Source organism: Dermacentor variabilis, chromosome 4 (genome assembly GCF_050947875.1).
Source record: "Dermacentor variabilis isolate Ectoservices chromosome 4, ASM5094787v1, whole genome shotgun sequence".
In the NCBI taxonomy this organism is placed as follows: Eukaryota; Metazoa; Arthropoda; class Arachnida; order Ixodida; family Ixodidae; genus Dermacentor; species Dermacentor variabilis.
This window is the reverse complement of record NC_134571.1, coordinates 184896090-184918371: the sequence shown is the minus strand read 5'-3', so window position 1 is coordinate 184918371 and position 22282 is coordinate 184896090. Positions and strand designations below refer to the sequence as shown.

At 47.0% G+C, this 22282-nt stretch overlaps 1 protein-coding gene and 1 long non-coding RNA gene across 2 annotated transcripts in view; both read right to left on the bottom strand.

The window, feature by feature from the left end:
* Positions 1 to 8900: 8900 nt before the first annotated feature.
* On the bottom strand, positions 8901 to 10489 carry LOC142578095 (uncharacterized). The gene is made up of 2 exons (XR_012827163.1): positions 10403 to 10489; positions 8901 to 9656 (listed from the first exon to the last, which is right to left on the bottom strand). It is a non-coding gene; the product is annotated as an uncharacterized LOC142578095 (long non-coding RNA).
* Positions 10490 to 12892: 2403 nt separating this feature from the next.
* The window catches only part of LOC142578463 (spartin-like), a 34882-nt gene continuing 25492 nt past the window's right edge, over positions 12893 to 22282 (bottom strand). The window contains exons 5-6 of the mRNA XM_075687846.1: positions 12972 to 13124; positions 12893 to 12909 (exon numbers count right to left, since the gene is read on the bottom strand). Of these exons, the coding sequence (XP_075543961.1) occupies positions 12893 to 12909; positions 12972 to 13124 (170 nt within the window). The remainder of the gene's footprint in view (positions 12910 to 12971; positions 13125 to 22282) is intronic.

The following is a 22282-nucleotide window of genomic DNA, read 5'->3' as shown; positions in this document are numbered from 1 at the left end:
CGCTTCGCTACCTTTCACAGTGTCTTTCACAGTGTTAGTTAGCCTTCAGCTGAACTAATGCAAATGTCGTTTCGGCCCCCGCAAAACTTCTGTGCTCGGACTATTCATAAACGCTGAAGAACTACAAACTGATCCGGAGAAAGTTCGCACAGATGCGCAGTTTTCCTGTTATATGTTCAGCAAAAGATGTCTGAAGTTTCATAGGATTATGCTCATGTTTATGTCACTTTGTCAAAATATTTGCTGGTATCACTCGTCCGCCCACCGACCTTCTCAATAAGCATCCCCTTTTTCTTAAAGACCACAGCAATCCAAAGCCTACTCTACCCTTAACGAGCAGCTTACGACTTCGCTGATTCTGTCTCTATGTGACCGCTAGGCTCCCAATTAAGTCCGCCGAGACACGAGTGGTCATGGCATCGGTGCCATTCTCGCCCAGCGCCAACGCGGTCGAAACTGCGTCATCGCTTACGCTAACCGCGTTCTTTCTGTGCCTGAATGAAATTACTCCATCACTAAGCCTGAATACCTTGCGCTCGTAAGGGCGCTCGTGAAATTTCGACCGTTCTTGTTCTGTGGCAGTTTCTACATGGTAACTGATCCCCAAGTCCTCTGTTCGCTCTCCCCCTTATGGGACCCAGCAGGACGCGTCACTCGTTGGGCATTGTGTCTGCAAGAATACACCTTCTCCATCATGTATAAATCAAGACGCCTCTACCAATACGCTGTCTGCCGGTCATCCTGTGGATTCACGGACGTCGCAAATGCTTACTCGGACATTTACAGTCTGTCTATCTCTGGCTGGCTTCATATCGGTGACGAATAACGCTGCGATCCTGTCATTCGTAACCTGATGGACCACCTAAGCTCAGCGCCCAGTGACCCTCCCCTGCGTATGTCCACCGTGCGCGATGGGATATTACATCATACCAGCGTCCATTCTGATGCTCCCGAGCTCCTGTTAGACGCTCCAAGGCACATCCGACTCACCGTGATCCAGAAGCTACGTATGGTTAGGTACACAGGTCATGGTAAGTTTGATACTACTAAAAGGGGTGACGTACTTGACAAGTTTGGGAGACACTGGACTACGCGATGTGTACTACCACGTGCCATTTTTGTCAGCACTTGCAAAGCAACGGATAAGAAACGTCCTTATTGCAAGCCGCGTTGTATATTGAGCTCTCTCATGGCAGCGATAGGACATTGCTTCACTGATTCACTGGTTTGTGATATGCCATCATAATATCAGTATCAGCCCGATCTGGCCGATATTGATATTGTTCATACTACGTACTGTGCAAGCTGGGCACTGACGCTGGTTTTTGAATACACGCTGAGTATACACACCATAATCACTGACTAGTTTCAATTGAGCAAGTGCAAGACATGCATAAAGTAGTTTTTTGAAATATACAACCCAATCTAGCTGAATCAATTACTTAGTTATTCCTACAAGATGCGCATAGGGGGTCATCTAAATAGTTCGATATTTGCACACATTCTAGTTTTCTCGCCAATGGTTGGCAGTGTTCCAGGAAAGACTAAATATGCACAAGAAATCAAAATTATACATGTTGGTGGAAGCCATTAGAGAAGTGCGAAAACTCTTGATACTGCAAAGGGAAGTGTAAAACTCGCAAGATTTGCTTCTATTTTATGTGACCTAGTTCATCCTAGGTTCATCCTTTTTAGCGAAAAGTGTGGGGACTTTTGCGCACAGCATGATTGAGTGGGAAAGTGTCGAAAGAGTACTTATTTTCTCAAATGAGCATATTATCGACTATCCGGCACTTTTATTCTTTTTGTCCCTCCAACGTACAGGTAACATGTCTTTCTACCCAAGTAACGGTACTTCAGTATCGCTAAGCGAACAATGTAATTCAACGGACGCCCTAGACAAGCGACAACACCGGTGATGCAGATATTACGAAGCCATTGCTAATGAAAACGCCGCCACAGAGGTACATTTGCGCCGAGACCACTTCACCTCTTTCATTAGTGATCGTATTTTTGCTGATCTTCCTATTAAGCATGTCAGTATAGAACGCGAAATAGGGCATCTAAATTAAAAATCGGACATTGCCACCCACCTTTATTGAAATACCATATGAGTGCTTGACCTTATCCTGCCATGCGCCTATAACTGTTCTGAATGTAAAGACAAAAGGACTATGCATCGTTGAATTAGACAATGTTAGAGCGAAACAGGGCACATGTTCTTTACATAGTTGCGCAGCTGCAACGTAGCAGCATGCTTGCACCGTGCATTGAAGCTCTTGTGTGTCACTTTCTTTACGAAAATAGACACTGTCAGTCAACAGCCACACATCGTTGCTTCTGTATAAAAGAGAATCGTACAGCATTGTTCTTGCTTTGCCTTTATTTGTGACGGACAGTGAAAGCGCTCCTACGTGCCGGTTGCGACGTCAAACGTTCCGGGGAGCGTGAGTCGCCCTCCCCAAGGATAGCCACTGGTACAATACATTTCTCATTTTGCCTCTGTTCTCTGCTTTACAGTCTTTACGATGTTTCCGCAAGGAACTGCCTCGAAATTTGCGCTCATGCTTTGGTTCGTCCCTGTAGCCTGGTCTCATACATTTTACATACGCAAATTTCTAATTTCATATCCAAATGTAATTCAGTTTGGTTTTATATTCGGATTGCTTTCGGCTAATGATTCCTCAATATCATGGGACATTGTGTTGGCAAAGATTTCTTTTTTGAATGCCATCATAGTAAACTCCAGAACTATAAGTTCATCTGCGAGCTTCTACTAGGCACATGACGCACTTCCGGCTGTATTCCTCCCGTTCGGTTCCCCCTTGGCGGAGAAAAATATCTACTTGATTCTGGTGATATTGGTCGTACCTGAGCAATAAATTTTCTTGAGCGAAACCTGGCTAATGCTTTTCCGGTGCATGCAAGTAAAGGTGTACTCGTGCAACCAACCTGGGGCAGTGCACGCGTTACTTCTGGTTTGTCTGCTGCTCGTGTGCTTAATGGCGGAACTTTAAAGTACTTTAGTAACAGCAACAAGCGTGCGTACAAATGGAACGAGCAGACAAGCGCTTGCTTGCCTTCCGCAGTCAAAACATTAGGCAGCCGATCGGGGAAACCGTTCTGCGATTGAAAGCGTCTAAGCATAGAAGGTGTACACACAGCTTCATTTATTGCATGAATCTGTTCTGAAAGTTTTCTTTATTTTTTGGGATAACTACATTAGCCTGATTTGTAGCTTAACTAAGCTTTCCCTTATAAATGCCGCCTTCCGTCGCGCACAAGGCTTCGGCAGCAAGGGGGAGCGTTCTACTCCGGCCGGCCCGGGCGGCCGCGCGCCCTGCCGGGTCAATTCGCTCGCTGCTGCTGCCGCGTTTCCTCACTGCATCATCACGGTCATCGAGGGAGAAGTGTTCATGTTTGCTTGTGCACGCGTGACAGCATGCTTACCGATTTAATTAGTATGCCTTCTTTACAAATTTGTACGCACCTATAAAACTACTATTCTTACTTGGTATAGCTGTCCACTAATTTGCTATCGCTATCGATGCTTCGCCTTTCGGCCGAAACTGCGACTTTTTTTCCTAACATTATTGAAGAGCCCGGAAGCAAAGGGAGACTGGAACCTATGTGTCTGTTTACCTACCTACCTACCTACCTACCTACCTACCTACCTACCTACCTACCTACCTACCTACCTACCTACCTACCTACCTACCTACCTACCTACCTACCTACCTACCTACCTACCTACCTACCTACCTACCTACCTACCTACCTACCTACCTACCTACCTACCTACCTACCTACCTACCTACCTACCTACCTACCTACCTACCTACCTACCTACCTACCTACCTACCTACCTACCTACCTACCTACCTACCTACCTACCTACCTACCTACCTACCTACCTACCTACCTACCTACCTACCTACCTACCTACCTACCTACCTACCTACCTACCTACCTACCTACCTACCTACCTACCTACCTACCTACCTACCTACCTACCTACCTACCTACCTACCTACCTACCTACCTACCTACCTACCTACCTACCTACCTACCTACCTACCTACCTACCTACCTACCTACCTACCTACCTACCTACCTACCTACCTACCTACCTACCTACCTACCTACCTACCTACCTACCTACCTACCTACCTACCTACCTACCTACCTACCTACCTACCTACCTACCTACCTACCTACCTACCTACCTACCTACCTACCTACCTACCTACCTACCTACCTACCTACCTACCTACCTACCTACCTACCTACCTACCTACCTACCTACCTACCTACCTACCTACCTACCTACCTACATTCATGGTTATACTGCGCTCAGTTTTACAAACACGATACTAAGGAAGGACAGGACGTGGACGGACGAAGCGCAAACTACCAACTGTTTGATACTGTTAAAGAACGCGCTTATATACAAGGAGATATGTTGCGGGGGGGGGGGGGGGTTGGGGGCTACATATAAAAAGATATGACAAGGTGACGACATGTGATTATAGTTTGGGTCAGGCATACATCCTTCACATGCACCCGTTCGCCCTGGCGAACTCAACCTCAGCTTTGATAAGCGCGATGGACGGAGTGCTTACGCACGTCTCTTTTTCTTTAGCAATCGCAAGCGCCTCCCATATTTCTCGCTCCGTTTTTGTTTTTGATGTTCCGATGACTGTGGTGCTTTCTATTAGCGGGGAGCATTTGCACTGTTTGCAATGTGCGGCCAAGTTGCTAGGTGCTGTCAGAAGCTGGCACGTGTATTTGTGCTCCCGTAACCTATCGTTTAGACAACGTCCAGTTTGCCCAATGTATACTTTCCCGCAGTCTAGTGGGATTTGGTAAACAACTGAAGTAGCGCATTCCACGTACTTTTTTGCGTGCTTAGTCTGACAGACCGTACCACTAGGGTTGGCCTCTTTGGATCCTGCGTTCACCTTCTTGCACATGCCTTTTAGTTTTTGCGGGGCGGAGAACAGAACTTGAACGTCATGGCGTTGGGCTGTCTTTTTTATCCGATGTGACAAGCCATGGATGTAAGGCAACACCACGCGTTTTTTCAATTTTTTCTGTGTTTTCTGCCTTTTCCTGTTGGCTCTGATTTCGGGCAACAAGTTTTCACAGATTTGCACCACCATGCTGTTCGGGTACCCACTGTTTCTCAAGCGGCTTACTTGCAGATCGATGCTCTCCCTCACAGCATGGTGGCATGATTTTTCAATTGCTTGACTGCTGTGAGGGAGAGCATCGATCTGCAAGTAAGCCGCTTGAGAAACAGTGGGTACCCGAACAGCATGGTGGTGCAAATCTGTGAAAACTTGTTGCCCGAAATCAGAGCCAACAGGAAAAGGCAGAAAACACAGAAAAAATTGAAAAAACGCGTGGTGTTGCCTTACATCCATGGCTTGTCACATCGGATAAAAAAGACAGCCCAACGCCATGACGTTCAAGTTCTGTTCTCCGCCCCGCAAAAACTAAAAGGCATGTGCAAGAAGGTGAACGCAGGATCCAAAGAGGCCAACCCTAGTGGTACGGTCTGTCAGACTAAGCACGCAAAAAAGTACGTGGAATGCGCTACTTCAGTTGTTTACCAAATCCCACTAGACTGCGGGAAAGTATACATTGGGCAAACTGGACGTTGTCTAAACGATAGGTTACGGGAGCACAAATACACGTGCCAGCTTCTGACAGCACCTAGCAACTTGGCCGCACATTGCAAACAGTGCAAATGCTCCCCGCTAATAGAAAGCACCACAGTCATCGGAACATCAAAAACAAAAACGGAGCGAGAAATATGGGAGGCGCTTGCGATTGCTAAAGAAAAAGAGACGTGCGTAAGCACTCCGTCCATCGCGCTTATCAAAGCTGAGGTTGAGTTCGCCAGGGCGAACGGGTGCATGTGAAGGATGTATGCCTGACCCAAACTATAATCACATGTCGTCACCTTGTCATATCTTTTTATATGTAGCCCCCAACCCCCCCCCCCCCCGCAACATATCTCCTTGTATATAAGCGCGTTCTTTAACAGTATCAAACAGTTGGTAGTTTGCGCTTCGTCCGTCCACGTCCTGTCCTTCCTTAGTATCGTGTTTGTAAAACTGAGCGCAGTATAACCATGAACGTTCACCAACTAGCCCCCTTCATTGCTTTACTAACTACCTACCACAATGTTCCTGGGATACGGCAATGAATGATTTGCACTGAAACTTTTATTTCAGGTTCCCGGCTGGGGCAGCGGCATTCTGATGGCGTAATGCAAGAAGGGGGCGTTTACCGATATTTGAGTTCACGTTGAACAACATCAGTGGATGACGTGTATTCTGAGAAGACACAACCACCATCGCGCTGCGTTTTCACAGGAGCGTACTTTGTACATCAAGATAGAAATCTCGGTGCTAGAAACTCGCTTAGCTTCCTTGGCCTCTTTCGTCCGTTCTTGTGGTTGGCAGCGGTCGGTGGTCAATGGTAGGACTTGCGATGTAAAGGCGCCGAAGGAAAGTCGCGTGTTCTCACGCAACCAAGTTGTGGGGAAGGGCGAAAGGAGGGCGAGGAGGGGAGACTGTGACGCATGAGCACTACCGCAACTCAATTGCGCGGAGGCGCGGGTTGTCGCGCTTGGGCTCTTTGGCGTCTGAAGGTTTGCGCTCTGCAAGGAGGGCCCTCTTCTCCCACCGCCCTCCCCCAGTGGCAACTATGGTAGGCGGCTCCGGCAGGACAGCAGCAAGCAGCATGGCTCAAGCGATCCACGCGGGCGCTCGCGCGGTTAGAGGCTCTTTCGCTCGTTTCAAAGCGAACAGCTTGTATTTATTCTTTTTCTTTTTTTGCTCTTCCGCCTATTTTAGAGGTCGGAGGCTGGTGGTCGGAGAGATTAAGACAGTTACGTCTTCGACGATGCGCTGCGGCGCATTAGAGACGCTATTAGGAATAATTTGGCACAAAAGACCGTCTAGTTCCGATTCAGACAAGTCCAGTAACAACAGAGAAGCCTGAGAGATTCAAACTTGGCATAAAACCTTTACTCAAGAAAGCAAAAAAAAAATTCCTCGTAACGCGGCCGCAGGACCCGATGAAATTGCGATACAGTTAATCGAAAACCTAGGTCCAAATAGCAAGGCACTGCTGACTAATGCCACAGAACAAATGATTAAAACGAATTCTCGTTGGATCGTGTGCAAGCAAGATTAACCTCGTCTACAGAGGCAAAGGTGATACAGAGGCAAAGGCGCTTTAGAGTATGTACGTATTTGACAACGATCATTACTGTTACAAGAGGTTTGAGAAATGAGGGAACATTAGGGAATCACGAAAGGCAAAACTTCAAACTGCACATACAATTATAGCTACACATGCTGGTCGAGGTAAGGCGAATGACTGGTTAGAAACGAGCAGCAGCATTGTGTCACGTGTCGTGTCTTCCGTTACATGTGCTTTTTAGATGTGTGCATAAGGCGAATGCCAACAAGAAAAGTAAACTAATTGCGAGTTCACGTTTCACCTTGATGGTGTTTCTTAATGTTCCTAGCCAGTCAATTTTGTCACAAGCAGCACGTGTAGCAGTCGTCACAACAACTAGGCCCTGCAGAAGCATTATTAACAAACAATGCTCAGCAAGTTATATTACACACACACACATTTTATATATATATATATATATATATATATATATATATATATATATATATATATATATATATGTATGTATATGTATATGTATATGTATATTTGAAGAAGCTGCCATGTGGCAGGCAAGGGCACCTAAACTAAAGTGTACAGGTCCTCCTCACGCTGAAATTGTAGCACCATAGAACCTATTATCCATAATTCAGTATGTACACTTCAGAGTTTGATCAGTCCAGCTGGAAATTCTTCGAACGCTTTCTAATCTCGTCCTCCTCCCTGGGATGAGGCACAGCAACCACTGCCTATGTCTCTTCCCAAAATGTATTGCTTTTCAATATGAAAAACAGTCGAACCGGCACACAACGCCCCTAGGGTCGCCACTATACTAATTTGACCACCTGCCAGATAGCATGGACCCCGGAACCGTCCAAAAGATCTGTGCCCTCGTCTGAAAGGGAAGACGGCAGTTTATTACGTGTAGCGGGCAGCGCAAAGTGGGCGGTAAATACGTACCTGTGCGCTCATGCCCAGCTTGACAGTAGCGGCCGCGCTCTGGGTACTGTCGCCCCTACCAGCACTAGCATTTCTCGCGGCAGCTTGGCTTGCTGTGAACAACTGTCACTAGTAATACACGCTACAAAGTGAGAGCTCGCGAAAATAGCCAAGCTATACGCAGTCGATCAGCTCACCGGTATATTCCTGCTGCTAAGCACGAGCAAATGCTCTTGCGACGACCCGGGCTCCGACAACAACGACGTGTGACAAATATTTTGCCTGCAGCAAAACAGAAGGATCAAGTACAACTTCGAAAAACTGCGCAGAACGACCTTTGTCGGAAAAGGTGAGAGCCGCGGCGGAGCAAGTCACTATGATCGAAGGCGAGTGATCGCTACTAAGGTTGATTGCGCTGGCAACAAAATTCGTGAAAGTACCATTTCCATATTTCTATAGAATCTGGTGTTAATATATCTGTGCCGATACCACGAACACAAAAGGCTTCTACAGAATCAAACCAAGCTTCATTACCAAGTCCTGATCACCGAGAAAACTCATAGAAATCGCTGAGATTGATGTCAATGTCGACAGACATGCCTAACGTGCACAAAAGGGACACATAGGGCTCAACCTTTTCACGAAGCTCTTTCCCCGCTGAAGCAACTCCTACCCAAAAAGTGTTACCGCCGTATAGCCTCTCGCTATCAAAAAATTGCTATCACAGATGCAACGCTGTAAGAATGGCAAGAGGTGGGCAGGCGACCATGTTCGAATAACGTTTACTTTCAAAAATACATATGTAAAAAGCACGCTCTGTCATTTCGCTTGAAATATACATTGATATTAGCCATATACAATATACACATATCCCTCCATATCTGAAGAGCATCACGTTTTATGGAAGCACTAGTATACCTCAGGAGCGAGTTAGTGGATCAGCTAAAGACCCATTTGGTCATCCTCTGAAATACTTTATACTTCCCGAGATGCCTTTTGTTTGAGCGAAGGAGAGAAGTGAAGCAAAAAAACAGCATTAGTAAAAGGCACATCACAAATTGTGAAAGGCATTAGGCTTTAAGAGCCACAAGCAAAATTAGCGAAACAATACTCTAATGCACTGCGTATACACTTCATGTATACTTCTCAAGGAAGTTAAACAGGAACTACAGAGCAAATGAAATTTCCTGTGCAGTTAACTTAAAACAAAAACATTCCGATAACTTCTGCAACAGCTGCATTTTCCTTCTTGGGAGTTGTGACGAAACAGGTATATGAAAAACAATAACGTTTTCCAAGACTTCTGCATTTCTTGCTTTTTTTCCTATGGCTGCACTCACGAAAATTTTCTCGCGCCTCCAGGCTGCTCATATTCCTGAAGAATTGCTTTTCCTGTCTCTTTTGCAGTGCGTTTCGCAATCCGTTTTAATCCTAAACCACGGACCGCGGTTGTGGCCATCGTGACATTGGTGACGGAGTTCATTGCATTGTCCACCACTTGTGCAGCGTCTGCTCCGTACCTGAGGAGAAACCGGTGCACAACATTTAGACCCTAGAAATTGCAAGTGAAAGTAATAACTAATCTAAATAAAGTAAGCATCGCGCAAGCTAATGCTCTGAAGTAGAACAACGAACCATCGAGACAGTTCCGGAAAGAAACAAATGAAAATCACTATGCTTGCATGAAATCCGAACCTTGTCTTGGTTAACTTTATCACGTGCACTACGTTATTGTCCCGAGCTAATATTTTAGCGAATTGGGACGTGTTATAGCTGGGGGCTTCATCAGTAAATCCTGTGGCTAAAAGGCACTGCCATCAGTGCCTTGTAGGCACAACATATTTTCACTCCTGTTTCCTGAGCAATTCTACATTTATCTTGATACAAGGCAGTTATATTGTAGCACTAAATAGCAGACGGCAGGTTCAATTATAAAACTGTATTGCACTGTACATAAATTTACATGCATGAATAAACATGCCAGCTTTTTGCAACTCGCCCAACTTTCAGAACAGTGACCACCATTGAACGCCGTTCCTAATTCCAGGGCCTAGGCCTCGGAAATGATGGTTATCTGCTCATTCATTAGGTAGTTAATTCTCTCATCAATAGAAACTCATAACTACGTCATATAAAGCAATGGTCACACTAACACAAATAGATAATCCCAATAGTGAAGATGATGTGCTTTTTACATGATGTTAGAGCAGGAAGGGCTTGTGATGCAAATTTAACATTAAAGTAACGTAGAGAAATTCACCCTTACTTGTGGCCAATAACCTCGACTGTCTCATTGGCAAGGCTGGTAGCCAAGATCTTGGCTGCATTTTCCAAACCAACATACACAGTGGACAAACCTGGACACGAGTAAAAACAACGAAAGATGGAACGCAATTACACTGAACTCCCCTCATTTGCAAGCAATTGATTGATATGGCAAGTCATTTATTGGCGAGGTTTGATGTCCCAAAGCTTCATGCTTTAACACACACACACACACACACACATCTGTATTTAGGTACACAAGTGTTTTTGCATCTACACCCATCGGAATGCAGCAACGAGTCGAACCCGCGGCCTTGTGTTGAGCAGCTCAGCAGCACAGACACTGAGTCGCCGCAGTGGGTGCTTGAATTATGAGCTTAAGCAATCGATCGCCTGGCACAAGGTCGCGGTTTCGATGCCTGGCCATGCAGTAGCATTTTGATGTCGGTGAAATGCAAAAATATTCGTGTACTTCAAGTCAGGCGCACGTTGCAGATCCCCAGGAGCTCAAGATTATTCCAAAACCCTCCACTTCACTGCCTCTCATAGCCACAGGGCTACTTAGGGACATCAAATCTCATGAACCAATCACTCGACCAATCAATCGTAGGGTGTCTACCAACTTGACATTTCCAAATTCCCCGAGTTTTGCAGGTTTTCCCTGAGTGACACAGAACTTCGTTTTATGTCAAGACGGGCTGACATCATGTCGCCCGATTCTGTCACTCACTAGTAAGCATCTCAAAAAATTTTAAAAACGACTTAATCCAATATGAATAGCAAGGAGCAGTGTTTATTTTATTCAAAAAGAACAGAAGGGCTAGAAAATGCGCAAGGAATATCTTCGAAAAAACGATAAAAGCCATTACAAATCGAGTTGAACATTCTCATACGAATGAAAAGATGCGCACAAATTCAAATAGTTTCGAATATCGTATATTTCTATCAACTGATAGCAAGCTCAGTGGTTTGAGGCCCGAAAGTTGTCACAAGTGAGATTCTTTCTCAACAGCTGATAAGTCAACCTCAACTGCCCCGACGTACTCTAGGCTACCGCACAACGCCTCAGCGTTGAGTATATTGCTTTAAAGAGTTTATCTTGGTTTGTATGAATGACACCTGTATCTCGGTGTCAGAAAACACTGTTTTTGAGCTCAAGCTCACTCAAAGAAGTAGCGGCACGCTTCCTTTCCCGTTCATTCCTCCATGGGTAGGTCCCTTCTGTTCTCACCATCCTTCCGCCGCGCGTTCGCCCCACAGACAATTTAAGGCATCCTCTTGGTAAGTTGCACAGTCAAATGCGATTTTTCGGACTCTCTAGGAACCACAAAACGCACAAAAATCGGGCAGTACGAAAAAAATGTATGATTTTCACTGCCCTAGAAGGCTCAAATCGCCACAGGCACATCCGAAAAAGTTCTGAAGGCCTGCCAGTACACTTATTAGGCATATCGGTACACGTTCTCTGACAGCAGAGGGCGGGTGCACGCGTGTAAAATTAAGGTATACATAATGTGTGCCGGGACAATTGCCCCTTCCCACGCTTGTTATGCTTCACCATAATACCTTTACATAAGCTTGACCACGTAAAATTGCTGTATTAGGATGAATATGACTTTTGGAAACCGTTACTTTGCAACGCGCCGTGCTTTCCGAGCTTCGAAGCCAATCGCGAAAACTACAAAGGCGGAGTCGGTGCCATTGCTGACAGCGGCGAATTCTTTTGATGAAAAACATGGCGCCGAACCGCAAGAACCTTAAAAGTGAAAGTAGAAACAGCTAGGACTAGCGTTGCCGCCGTGGTAGCAACGGCTGCCAGCGGATCTGCGTGCGAGAGCGCCGGATCGAGGCGGGGAGGTAATCAAAATGGCGGCGATGGTGGCCTTAATTAACGCCGTTTCGGACTTGATATCACGGCAGAACGTCCGGAAAATCCGATGGCGAAGGGTTCTTGCGTTCCGAATTTCAGACCTTTCTATACATTGACTCTATGGGGTACGTGGTGGTGCCGCGAAGCCGTCCGAATTATCCAGCGTCCGGAAACTCTGTCGTTGACTGTACACTAGCAACTCCTCCAGCTGACGACACGGTGTCAAAGACAATTCGCTACGAATCCTCTGTCACTCGGGACAGCATTACCGCGACTTTCGTTCCCTCTCAATAAAATTACAGCTAATTTTCCCTGATAGAAGCATGAATTCCCCAAGTTTTGTCCGAGTATTACCAGTCTATTCAAAATCTCTGAGGATTCCCGGTTGGTAGACACACTGCGATCAGCTTAATAAGCAAAAATAAACCTTATTGAATCATTTACCCATGACGCCATCGATTAGCTTTGCTGCTACTTTCACACAAACCGGCGAAATTTTGCTACTACATTATTAGCACGGGTAAGGCACATTCACTGCAGACTGTGGGCAACTCCTGCCAATTTGATGCCAGGCTAATAATTTGTACTTTTGATTGATTAGGCTGTGGCCAAACATCTCAATCATTGCCCACATTTTTCTAAGGAGGAAAAGTTTGAACATGGAATGCACAGGGCTGGATTAACGTTCTGTTAAACTTGCCTTGTATACCTCCCCTGGCAATGGTGATTGCGCTCTGCACTTTGTCCATGCTTGTAGAAGGCACTTCTGGTGTGCCAGCCACGCAAGTGTCACGGGACACATTCGTGGCCACCATCTGTGCCACTGTCACCGCCAGCTCACCCACCTTGTCGGCTGCAGTAAAGCCAAACAAACTTGAAAACAACAGTCACATAGAAACACTCCTGCATAATGTTACCAGAAAAATTTCCGGAACTGTTTAGTGGTCGATTATTGCAAACAGCTTTACTTATTACTATAGTATCAGCAGTTCATGCGTTATAGTATTCTGTTTATTACTGTCAATATTTTCATGCTTTTGCGTTCCACATAGGCATGGCCAAAGAAACAATCTATATAAATCTTGTCATTTCTCACAACATAAGTCAGGTGTGCTTCTATTAGCCACCATGCAATGCGCAAGTGAGGGAAGTATCAGAGGAACCGATGGCAAAGCATTTCGGCAGCGTTACGGCCACACAAGGGAGCAAGAGGTGCCGCCTGAGGCTCAGACTCTCTCACAAGTGTCAGTACTACGTCGAAGCTCTGAACACAACTCACTAGAGCACATCGGGTCTAATTGTTTACTTGAAGTGAAGAAGCATCAAAACCGCCCAAGATCCCGGCATTGGAAAACAGGGCCATCATCACTGCAACCACCTAGCTCTGCACTGCGAGTTTTGAAACCCAGGGAAGCAAGACTTCCACTGTGTCTGCACCCAACTGCGCTCACAATAAAACAGTTTCCTGGTTAGCTGGTGCCATCTAGTAGCAGGAAATTCGTACCAAAAGGACAGAACACGCGTCCTCAGGGTTCAGCAGACTAAAGGAAATCCCTGGATGAGTGACATTCCTCAGTGGCATGCTTATTGGAAAATACGTATCGACGAGCAAGAGACATCCTTGGCATGGAAAGTGTTAAATTGACATTAATGGTGAATTTTATAAATCACATTGGTGCGCACCAGGGCACCCTGGTACGACTATAATACAGTAAAACGGCGCATGGGGCCGTCTGGCGCGTACCAGTGCGATTTGTCGAGGCCGCCATTAAAACAAACGCTGAACCATTCTAGAGTGATACCCTCTAAGAACATTACAATGCTTGTAAACAAAAGAGATGACAAAGCTGCAGAGAAGAGCACGAGTGATGAGGTTGCCAGCGATGGAAGCGGCACTTGGTCTTCTAGAGCAAGATTAGGAGCAGGAGAAATCGCAGTTTGGAGCAGAAATATATGCTCTTCGAGCAGAAAAGCTCGCCATTTGTGACAAAGAAATTATGCTTTAAAACAGTAACTTGTAGCTCGGTGCAAAAAGAAAGCTCTGCATGCTGTTGACGAAAAAATATACTGTATGAATTAGTTCTGAAAAAAGTCATTCATTATGTGTATTGTAATAAGGTGCAAGCTTCTTTCTTCAACTTGTTGCTCGATATTTTTAATAATGCATTAGAAGGTATTTAAACCAGAATTCACAGGTAATTATGCGCTTCAGTGAAGAGTTCATTCCCCCCCGCCCTATGCTATCCTTACCATCGTTGTGCGTTTCATCTCCTAAACGTTTAATTTGTTAAAGCGTTTCCTTTGCTAAACTCAAGTCCACAACTCGAATACGCACAGCCGCCCAACACGCTAATGATATGGTGCGAGCGCTGCATCCTCGCGCATTAATAATAATGCGACTGTTGGGAGCTCGGTTTAGCGGAGGCAATTGGGAACCCACGTTTTGAAAGCTTGAGAATGGGAAGTCGAGTGCCTTTTATTCAAAGGTAAAAGCGGGCTTGCCGAGTGGCAGTGGTTGTGCCGAAGTCGAGCAGCCACTTCGGTTCCAGCAGGGTGAAATGACTTTGTAAAGTAATCACGTGGACCGTCCCATTTGGTGACGCGCGGTGCGGTGAGAAAAGACTTGAAGGCGGTAATGGGACAGGTTGCCACAGGCGCACATATAATTCACACTATTCTCTTACACATAAACAAGCAATATTTTCCAGCACAGGTTATCTTCTAGCGTATCAAGCCTTGAGACGTGGCATACTACGGAATTCAGTCACTCGCCCAACGACGCGCAAAGTCCGGGCGTCGCGCCAGTCAATTTAGTCCAGGTGCCACACATTTAATCCCAGTGCCCAATAATTTAAGCTAGGCGCCACGTATTTCAACCCTAATACCAGTCAATTTCATGCGAAGTAAACATGCATTTTCGGAGGTGTTTTAGGGAGTTCAAAATAATGAACTGTTAAATCTTCCACCGACCAAAAATAACTCAACAGACTTCTTGAAGGGCGTTGTCATGTGACACCAAAAGTGCTTTCCCGCGCGATATATCATCGAAATAATTCACTCGGACATTATATTATTGCCATGAACAGGTAATGCAAAACGCAGCTATTTGATAGCTTTGCTGATATGCACTGAAGCGAAGGTGAATCCAGCAACAAACCGTTGCTTTCTAAAACTGATAAAAACAGGCTGAAAATACCGTCATGTGACATGAGTGAGTGAGTGAGTGAGTGAGTGAGTGAGTGAATAAACTTTATTGTAGGTCCGGCGAGGACGCGAACTCGTCGCGCACCCGGCTAGTCCCACGTCGGGACCGGCAGGTCTAGCCCACCGGCCCGGTCGCGGGCACGCTGGACGGCCAGGATTTGCTTTTCTAGAGCGGCGCTACGCAAAAGCGAGTCCCACTCCTCCTTGATGAACTTGGGGTATGTCGACCCACACTCCCACAGCATGTGCGCTAGAGTGGAGGTCTGGCCGCAGGAGGGGCAGGCGTCGTCGCGATACACGTCCGGGTAAGCCTCGTGGAGAACGGACAGACACGGATACGTACTGGTCTGCAGAAGCCTAAGCGAAACGGCTTGCGCCCTATTCAACTTGGGGTGAGGGGGTGGAAAGACTCTTCTAGACATGTAGAATTTAATAAGCTCGTTGTGAGTAGCGGGAGCGTCCCTGTGGCCGTAGGGAGGAGGGGAGTCGGTGCTTCTTGTAGAGGAAGCGCGGTCGGTGCGGTCACGCGCAGCCTCGTGAGCAGACTCATTGAGGTTCGGGGGAGCACCCTCGACCGACCCTACGTGAGCTGGAAACCAGTGGATTGACTGATGCGTGAGAGCATCTCGACTCGAGCTGCTAAGAAGACGAGCAGCTTGCTTGGCGATGCAACCCTTCTGAAAAGCCCTAACTGCTGTTTTGGAATCGCTATATATCTCGGATCCACGACCGTCTAGCAGGGCGAGGGCGATGGCGGCTTGTTCGGCGACACCGGGGTCTGAAGTGCGAACGGAGGCGCAGTTGGAAATCTTGCCGCTGGAGTCGACCACAACGATGGCAAAGGTATTCCCATCGCTGTACTCCGCGGCGTCGACGAAGCCTGCTCTAATGTCTCGTTGCTTGATCTGTTTGAGGATGGCTGCTGCTCTGGCCTTGCGTCTGCCCTCGTTATGGACGGGATGGACGTTTCGGGGCACAGGCGCCACTTCGAACTTGTCTCGAATGCACCTGGGGATCGGGGTACTGACCATCGGGAATCCCGCAGGTTGGTAACCCAGCTCTTCGAGGATGTGTCTACCTGCCGCTGTGGTGCTCAAGCGAGTGAGTTGCGCGCGTTCTTGGGCTTCGGCAATCTCCTCGGCAGTGTTATGCACCCCCAGCCTAAGGAGATCCTCGGTATGGGTCCTGATGGGTAGCCCGAGAGCCCTCTTGACCACTTTGCGGATGAGAGCGTTGAGTTTGTCTCGCTCCGCTCTGAGCCAGTTATGCATAGAAATTGTGTACGTAAAGTGACATAGTACGAATGCATTGATAAACCTGAGGAGATTGTTTTCCTTCATTCCTCGGTGCCGGTTTGCTATTCTGCGAACGAGGCGGAAAGCGTTGTCCGTCTTTGCGATGATCTTGCGGAGAGCCGTTCCGTTCCCGCCGTTGAATTCGACAAACATGCCCAGGACCCGAATAACGTCAACCCTGGGTATCACCCCCCCGTCACAAGTGCGAAGACTGATGCTGCTTTCGGAGACTGGCTTCCAATCTTTGGGTCTGCCTCCCTTCTCTTTTCTGTAAAGCAGAAGCTCCGACTTGGCGGGGGAGCATCGAAGTCCGGTGGGGCGGAGATACTCCTCGATCACGTCTATCGCCTCCTGCATGGATTCTTCGACTCTGCCCTCGCAGCCGCTGGAGCACCATAAGGTGATGTCGTCGGCGTATATGGTGTGCTTGACGCCCTCTACGCGTGCCAACCTTTCGGAAAGGCCAATCATACAGATGTTGAACAGGGTGGGTGAGATGACGGCGCCCTGAGGAGTGCCCCGCCCTCCGAGGGGCACATCTTTGGAGCGGAAGTCCCCAATGCGAAGCTTGGCCATCCTGTCCGTTAGGAAAGAGCTGACGTAGCTATGGAACCTGGAGCCGAGACCCAGATCTGAAATGGTCTTTACGATGAAGCTATGGAGCACGTTGTCGAAAGCTTTCTCGAGGTCCAGACCGAGCAAAGCCTTGACGTCTCTGGAACGGCCATCCACAATCTGATGCTTTATTAGGCGCATTGCATCCTGCGTCGAGAGTCCGGCGCGGAAGCCGAGCATGTTGTACGTGTAAACCTCGTTGTCTTCGAGGTACCCGTTGACCCTGTTGAGGACGACGCGCTCCATGACCTTGCCGACGCAGGAGGTTAGAGAAATCGGCCTGAGGTTCTCGATGTTCGGGGCCTTGCCGGGCTTGGGAATGAGCACCGTGCAGGCCATCTTCCATTCTGCAGGAACAACGCCGCTATTCCAGGACTCGTTGATTTTGTCGGTCAGGAAGACGATCGACGTGTCCTCGAGGTTTCTCAACATTCTGTTGGTGACTCCGTCTGGACCCGGCGCAGACTTGCGGTTGAGCGCGAAGATGGCGTGTCTAACCTCGGCAATGGAGAAGTCTTCGTCGAGCTCGGGGCGTGGAGGGCCTCGGTAGTCTGGGAGTTGGGTTACTGGATCTCCGTCGCGACGGACGGGCAAGTACTTCTGTACCAGTTTTGCGACGAGCTCATCGACCGTGTGAGACCTGGTGGCCTCGTGAAGGGCCCTGGCCAACGTATGCCTCTGATTTGACTTTGAGCCGCTTTCGTCGAGAAGGTGCTTCAGCATACCCCAGGATTTGCCGTTGCGCATCTGTCCGTCGATGGATTCGCAGAGCTCGTCCCACTGCTGCTGGCATAGCGCCTTGCAGTGGTCATCGATGACCTTGTTGAGCTCCGAGATCTTTTTTCGGAGTCTGCGATTGAGCCTTTGACCCTTCCATCGGCGGAGCAGGGCGTTTTTGGCCTCGATCAGGTGGGCAAGTCTGCTGTCCATCCGCTCGACGTCGAGATCGGTTTCCACTTTCTTGGTAGCCGCGGAAGCGTCGTTCCGGACGCCTTCGCACCATTCTTCGAGGGTGGCGGGTGCCCTGGCTCTGCTGGGTTCTTCGCGAATCTTGCGAAAGTGGTCCCAATCGATGAACGTGAATTCCTTGATCCTACTCCGAGACACCTTGAAGTTGGTCTCGAGAATGTAGTGGTCGCTGCCGAACTCCATGGCGGTGTTCTCCCAACCCACGTCCTCGACGTTTCTCACGAAGGCGAGGTCGGGTGTCGAGTCTCGGGTGACGGAGTTGCCGATGCGAGTAGGAAAATTCTTGTCAGTGACCAGAGTGAGGTCCATCTCGTTGGCGTCTTGCCACAGGTTGCGCCCCTTGGTAGTGTCGTAGACGTAACCCCAGATGCCGTACGGTGCGTTGAAGTCACCGACGACGACCCCAGGGACTCGCGCCAGCAGTCACGTGACATCTGATCATTCTTTTTACAAGCCCCGTTGAAATGTTCAGTAAATGAACTAGTTTCGAACAATCTCTGCGATTAGAACCACGTAGCGCATCTAAGATCATGTGGAAGAGGCTGTCACGGAATCTCACATAACATTCGCCCGCAAATGCCTGATTCCCAACCATACTTACATGGGTATCATAGCCGGAAAGTGTTTTCATTTTCCCGGGGGGAGGCTAGAGCCCCACCAGCTTATGTACACTAATATATATATATATATATATATATATATATATATATATATATATATATATATATATATATATATATATATATACATATATATATACATATACATATACATATACAGATACATACATATACATATACATATACAGATACATACATATACATATACATATACATATACATATACAGATACATACATATACATATACATATATATACATATACATATACATATATATACATATACATATATATACATATACATATATATATATATATATATACATATATATATACATATATATATATATATATATATATATATATACACACACACACACACACACACCATGTAACCACGAAGAGTCGTTCACTGAAGTGACCGCCTTGTGTGAGAATTTACAAAGAATCTCGGGTCTCTCGGTTGTGTAATGTTCCTTCGTTTAATTGCCGTATACTTCGCTATCACTAATACTGCTTCGCCTTCCCGGCGAAACTGCAGCCTCGCTCTGTCTTTTTTCTTATTCTGTGAGTGCAAGTCTAAGCGCTGCTGTGCCTGACTGCTGTTGATTGATTTCGAGTGAACCCGGCTTGGCCTCATTTCGGTTACTGAGTGAATTATACAGGGTGTCCCAACTATCATGTACCAAGACATAAAGAAGAGCAGTTACGTTACTCGAAGAAAACCTAGTGCGTATTTTTTCGAGTACAGTGGAGTAGCCGCCAGTAATTCTTTCGTTAGCAATTCTTTCGTTTCTGAAGTTTAATTCGACAATTGCAATTAATTATCTAATTCGAGAAATACTGCCCTAATTATCGAAGTGTCACTGAGGCATTTGTAGGAAACCCCAGGCACCCCCAAATGACATCTAACTGCTGTGTTTTCAGCGACGTACTAAATGCGTGCAATTTTTTCCGACTGGCAAACAAACATCACGAAATATGAAAAATACTACGTGACTGCGCTCCCACCCACGTCCTAAAGCAGCGCCCTCAAATAAGCTGATTGAAAACAACTGCTTGCCTGTCACAAACCCGAAGAGACAGCGCATCACCATGGTGATGGTACGGAAGGAGCACCAACAGCAGGTTTTGCGGCGTTGCAGCTGTTCCTTCCTCTCTACGTCACACTCATTATCCGTCTCCGAAGACCGACAGATCCCATTGATAAAAGCCCCTTCATAGCCCTATCAAGGTCATCAAGGGGCTTTTGTTATCAATCCTTGATAACGTGGCTGAAGCACCGCTATGGCCACGCACGAAACGCGAAAAGCAATGTAATAGGCATAGCATGCTTCAATATCCCGGCTTTGCTCGCACCGCATCGACAGAGTACGCGCGCAGTTTTATTTCGCGCCAGAAACTTCCTTCGGACCAAAGCCAAATTATAGTGACGGTTTTAGTTTTCATGAATGTGTATACGTGCTGCCAAAACAGGTTCGTGTCAAATAAATAAAATCAAAATAAACAGACCGGGAAGTGACCAACGTGTAGAGGAAAGTCAAAACCGATGCGTTAAAGGAAGTAAATGTAACACTTCTAAATGAGCCGAATTGGCAATCAGGATGTCTCCACAAAAAATAACATAATATTTAATGTGTCCTTATTATCTATAAATTCGGAAACTTCGTTGAACACTAGCTATTGCCCAGAAGACGTGTTCGAATACGTCTCCTTTTGTAGCTACGTGGTACTGTGTCCGTTTTATCGCATCTTCAGTGGCTTTCTTGATGACCGACGCCGGAATTCTATGGCACATCCGTTATCCTTACCTTGAACTAACCTGACGTCCGTCTCGATCATGTAAGCACGATCTTTCACATAACCCCAAAAAAGAAATCGAGTGCAGGAAGGTCAGGTGACTTAGCCGGCCAATTTACAAGCCAGTTCCTTTCAATCTGTTCCGCATGAAAAGTCGCATCCAGCCAGTTTCGTGCTCGGCTCATACTGTATGCTGGTGGCCCATGTTAGTGATGCCATAGTGAATAGACAGACGCGGCGGCCAGGATCTTCGGCGTCGACTCTGGGATAAAGAGGCGCCTGCTCGGGGCAGCACCGTGTCTGCGAGAAACCTCTCACCTTGATGCGGTCAGTGCAACCTGTGCGGAAGTGAGTGCGTAAGCCCTCCCGCTCAAATGCGGGTCGGTTACGATAACATTTGGACGCTCCGTTTGGTCGAACGGCTGTTTTCCCTCACCTAGGGATCTAGGGAGGACAGAGTGTTTAGAGAGAAGTGGTTCTTGTGGGGAAGGAGAAAAGGCTGGCGCTATTTTCTGCAACCCATGCGGGAGCACGGCTCAGCGCCAGCAGGGTGGAGGGGATGGGGTTAAAAGAGAGAGAGGGTAGCAGCCGTGGCGCGGCTGCTGAGTGTGCATTCCTCTTTCAGTCTTGTTAGACTGATGAACTGTAACGTTCTCATGTAGATACTGTAAATAAATCCCATATTCCTCGTTCTCGATGAGAACAAGTCTCTCTCTTAAACAACGTCCTCAGCGTGGATAAGTTGGACGACGGCATGGGCCAGCTACCATCTATTTCATGCCCGACCCGAACCATTACAGGCTGAAGTAATCTCATGTGTGGCGGAAATGGAAAATAAACCTGACATGAGTAACTATTTAAAATGAAAAAACGTAATCAGGAAAGAAACAAGTTATGATAACTCAAAGGGAAGCTCATTCCTTTTTGAAGGGAGATCAGGATGCCTTAGAACACGCACCTTATTATAAATCAAGGTATAAGAAGGACGAAGCATGTGCTTGCTGTTGTAAAGCTTGGGAAATGATGGAGCGCGTTTTATTAGAATGTGAAGATGTCTGCCCAGCGGTCGATTTAGGCACTACTGGCCCCCTTGAAGCCCTTTGGTTCAGCGAGAGCAGGGGGAAAGTAAGCATATAAGCAACAGAGATTAGTAAGAGGTGATTGGAATACTGGTGGAAGAAAATTAGAGAAACGACAAAAACGGAGACGTACAAATAGAAAGTTCACAATAATCATCATCAGCCTAGCTACGCCCACTGCAGGGCAAAGGCCTCTCCCATACTTCAACTACCCCGGTCATGTGCTAGTTACCTATACCTAGGTAGGACATAGGTAGGACATTAGGCAGGATAATAGCAAGAGCTCGGTGGCGCAACCGACCACCCCGTTTCAAAGGGGACGCTCATAACACCCATCTACATCCATCCATCCATCCATCCATCCATCCATCCATCCAACCAACCATGCAATTTCTTGTGAAGAATTAAAAATATAACTCCTCCTTTAAT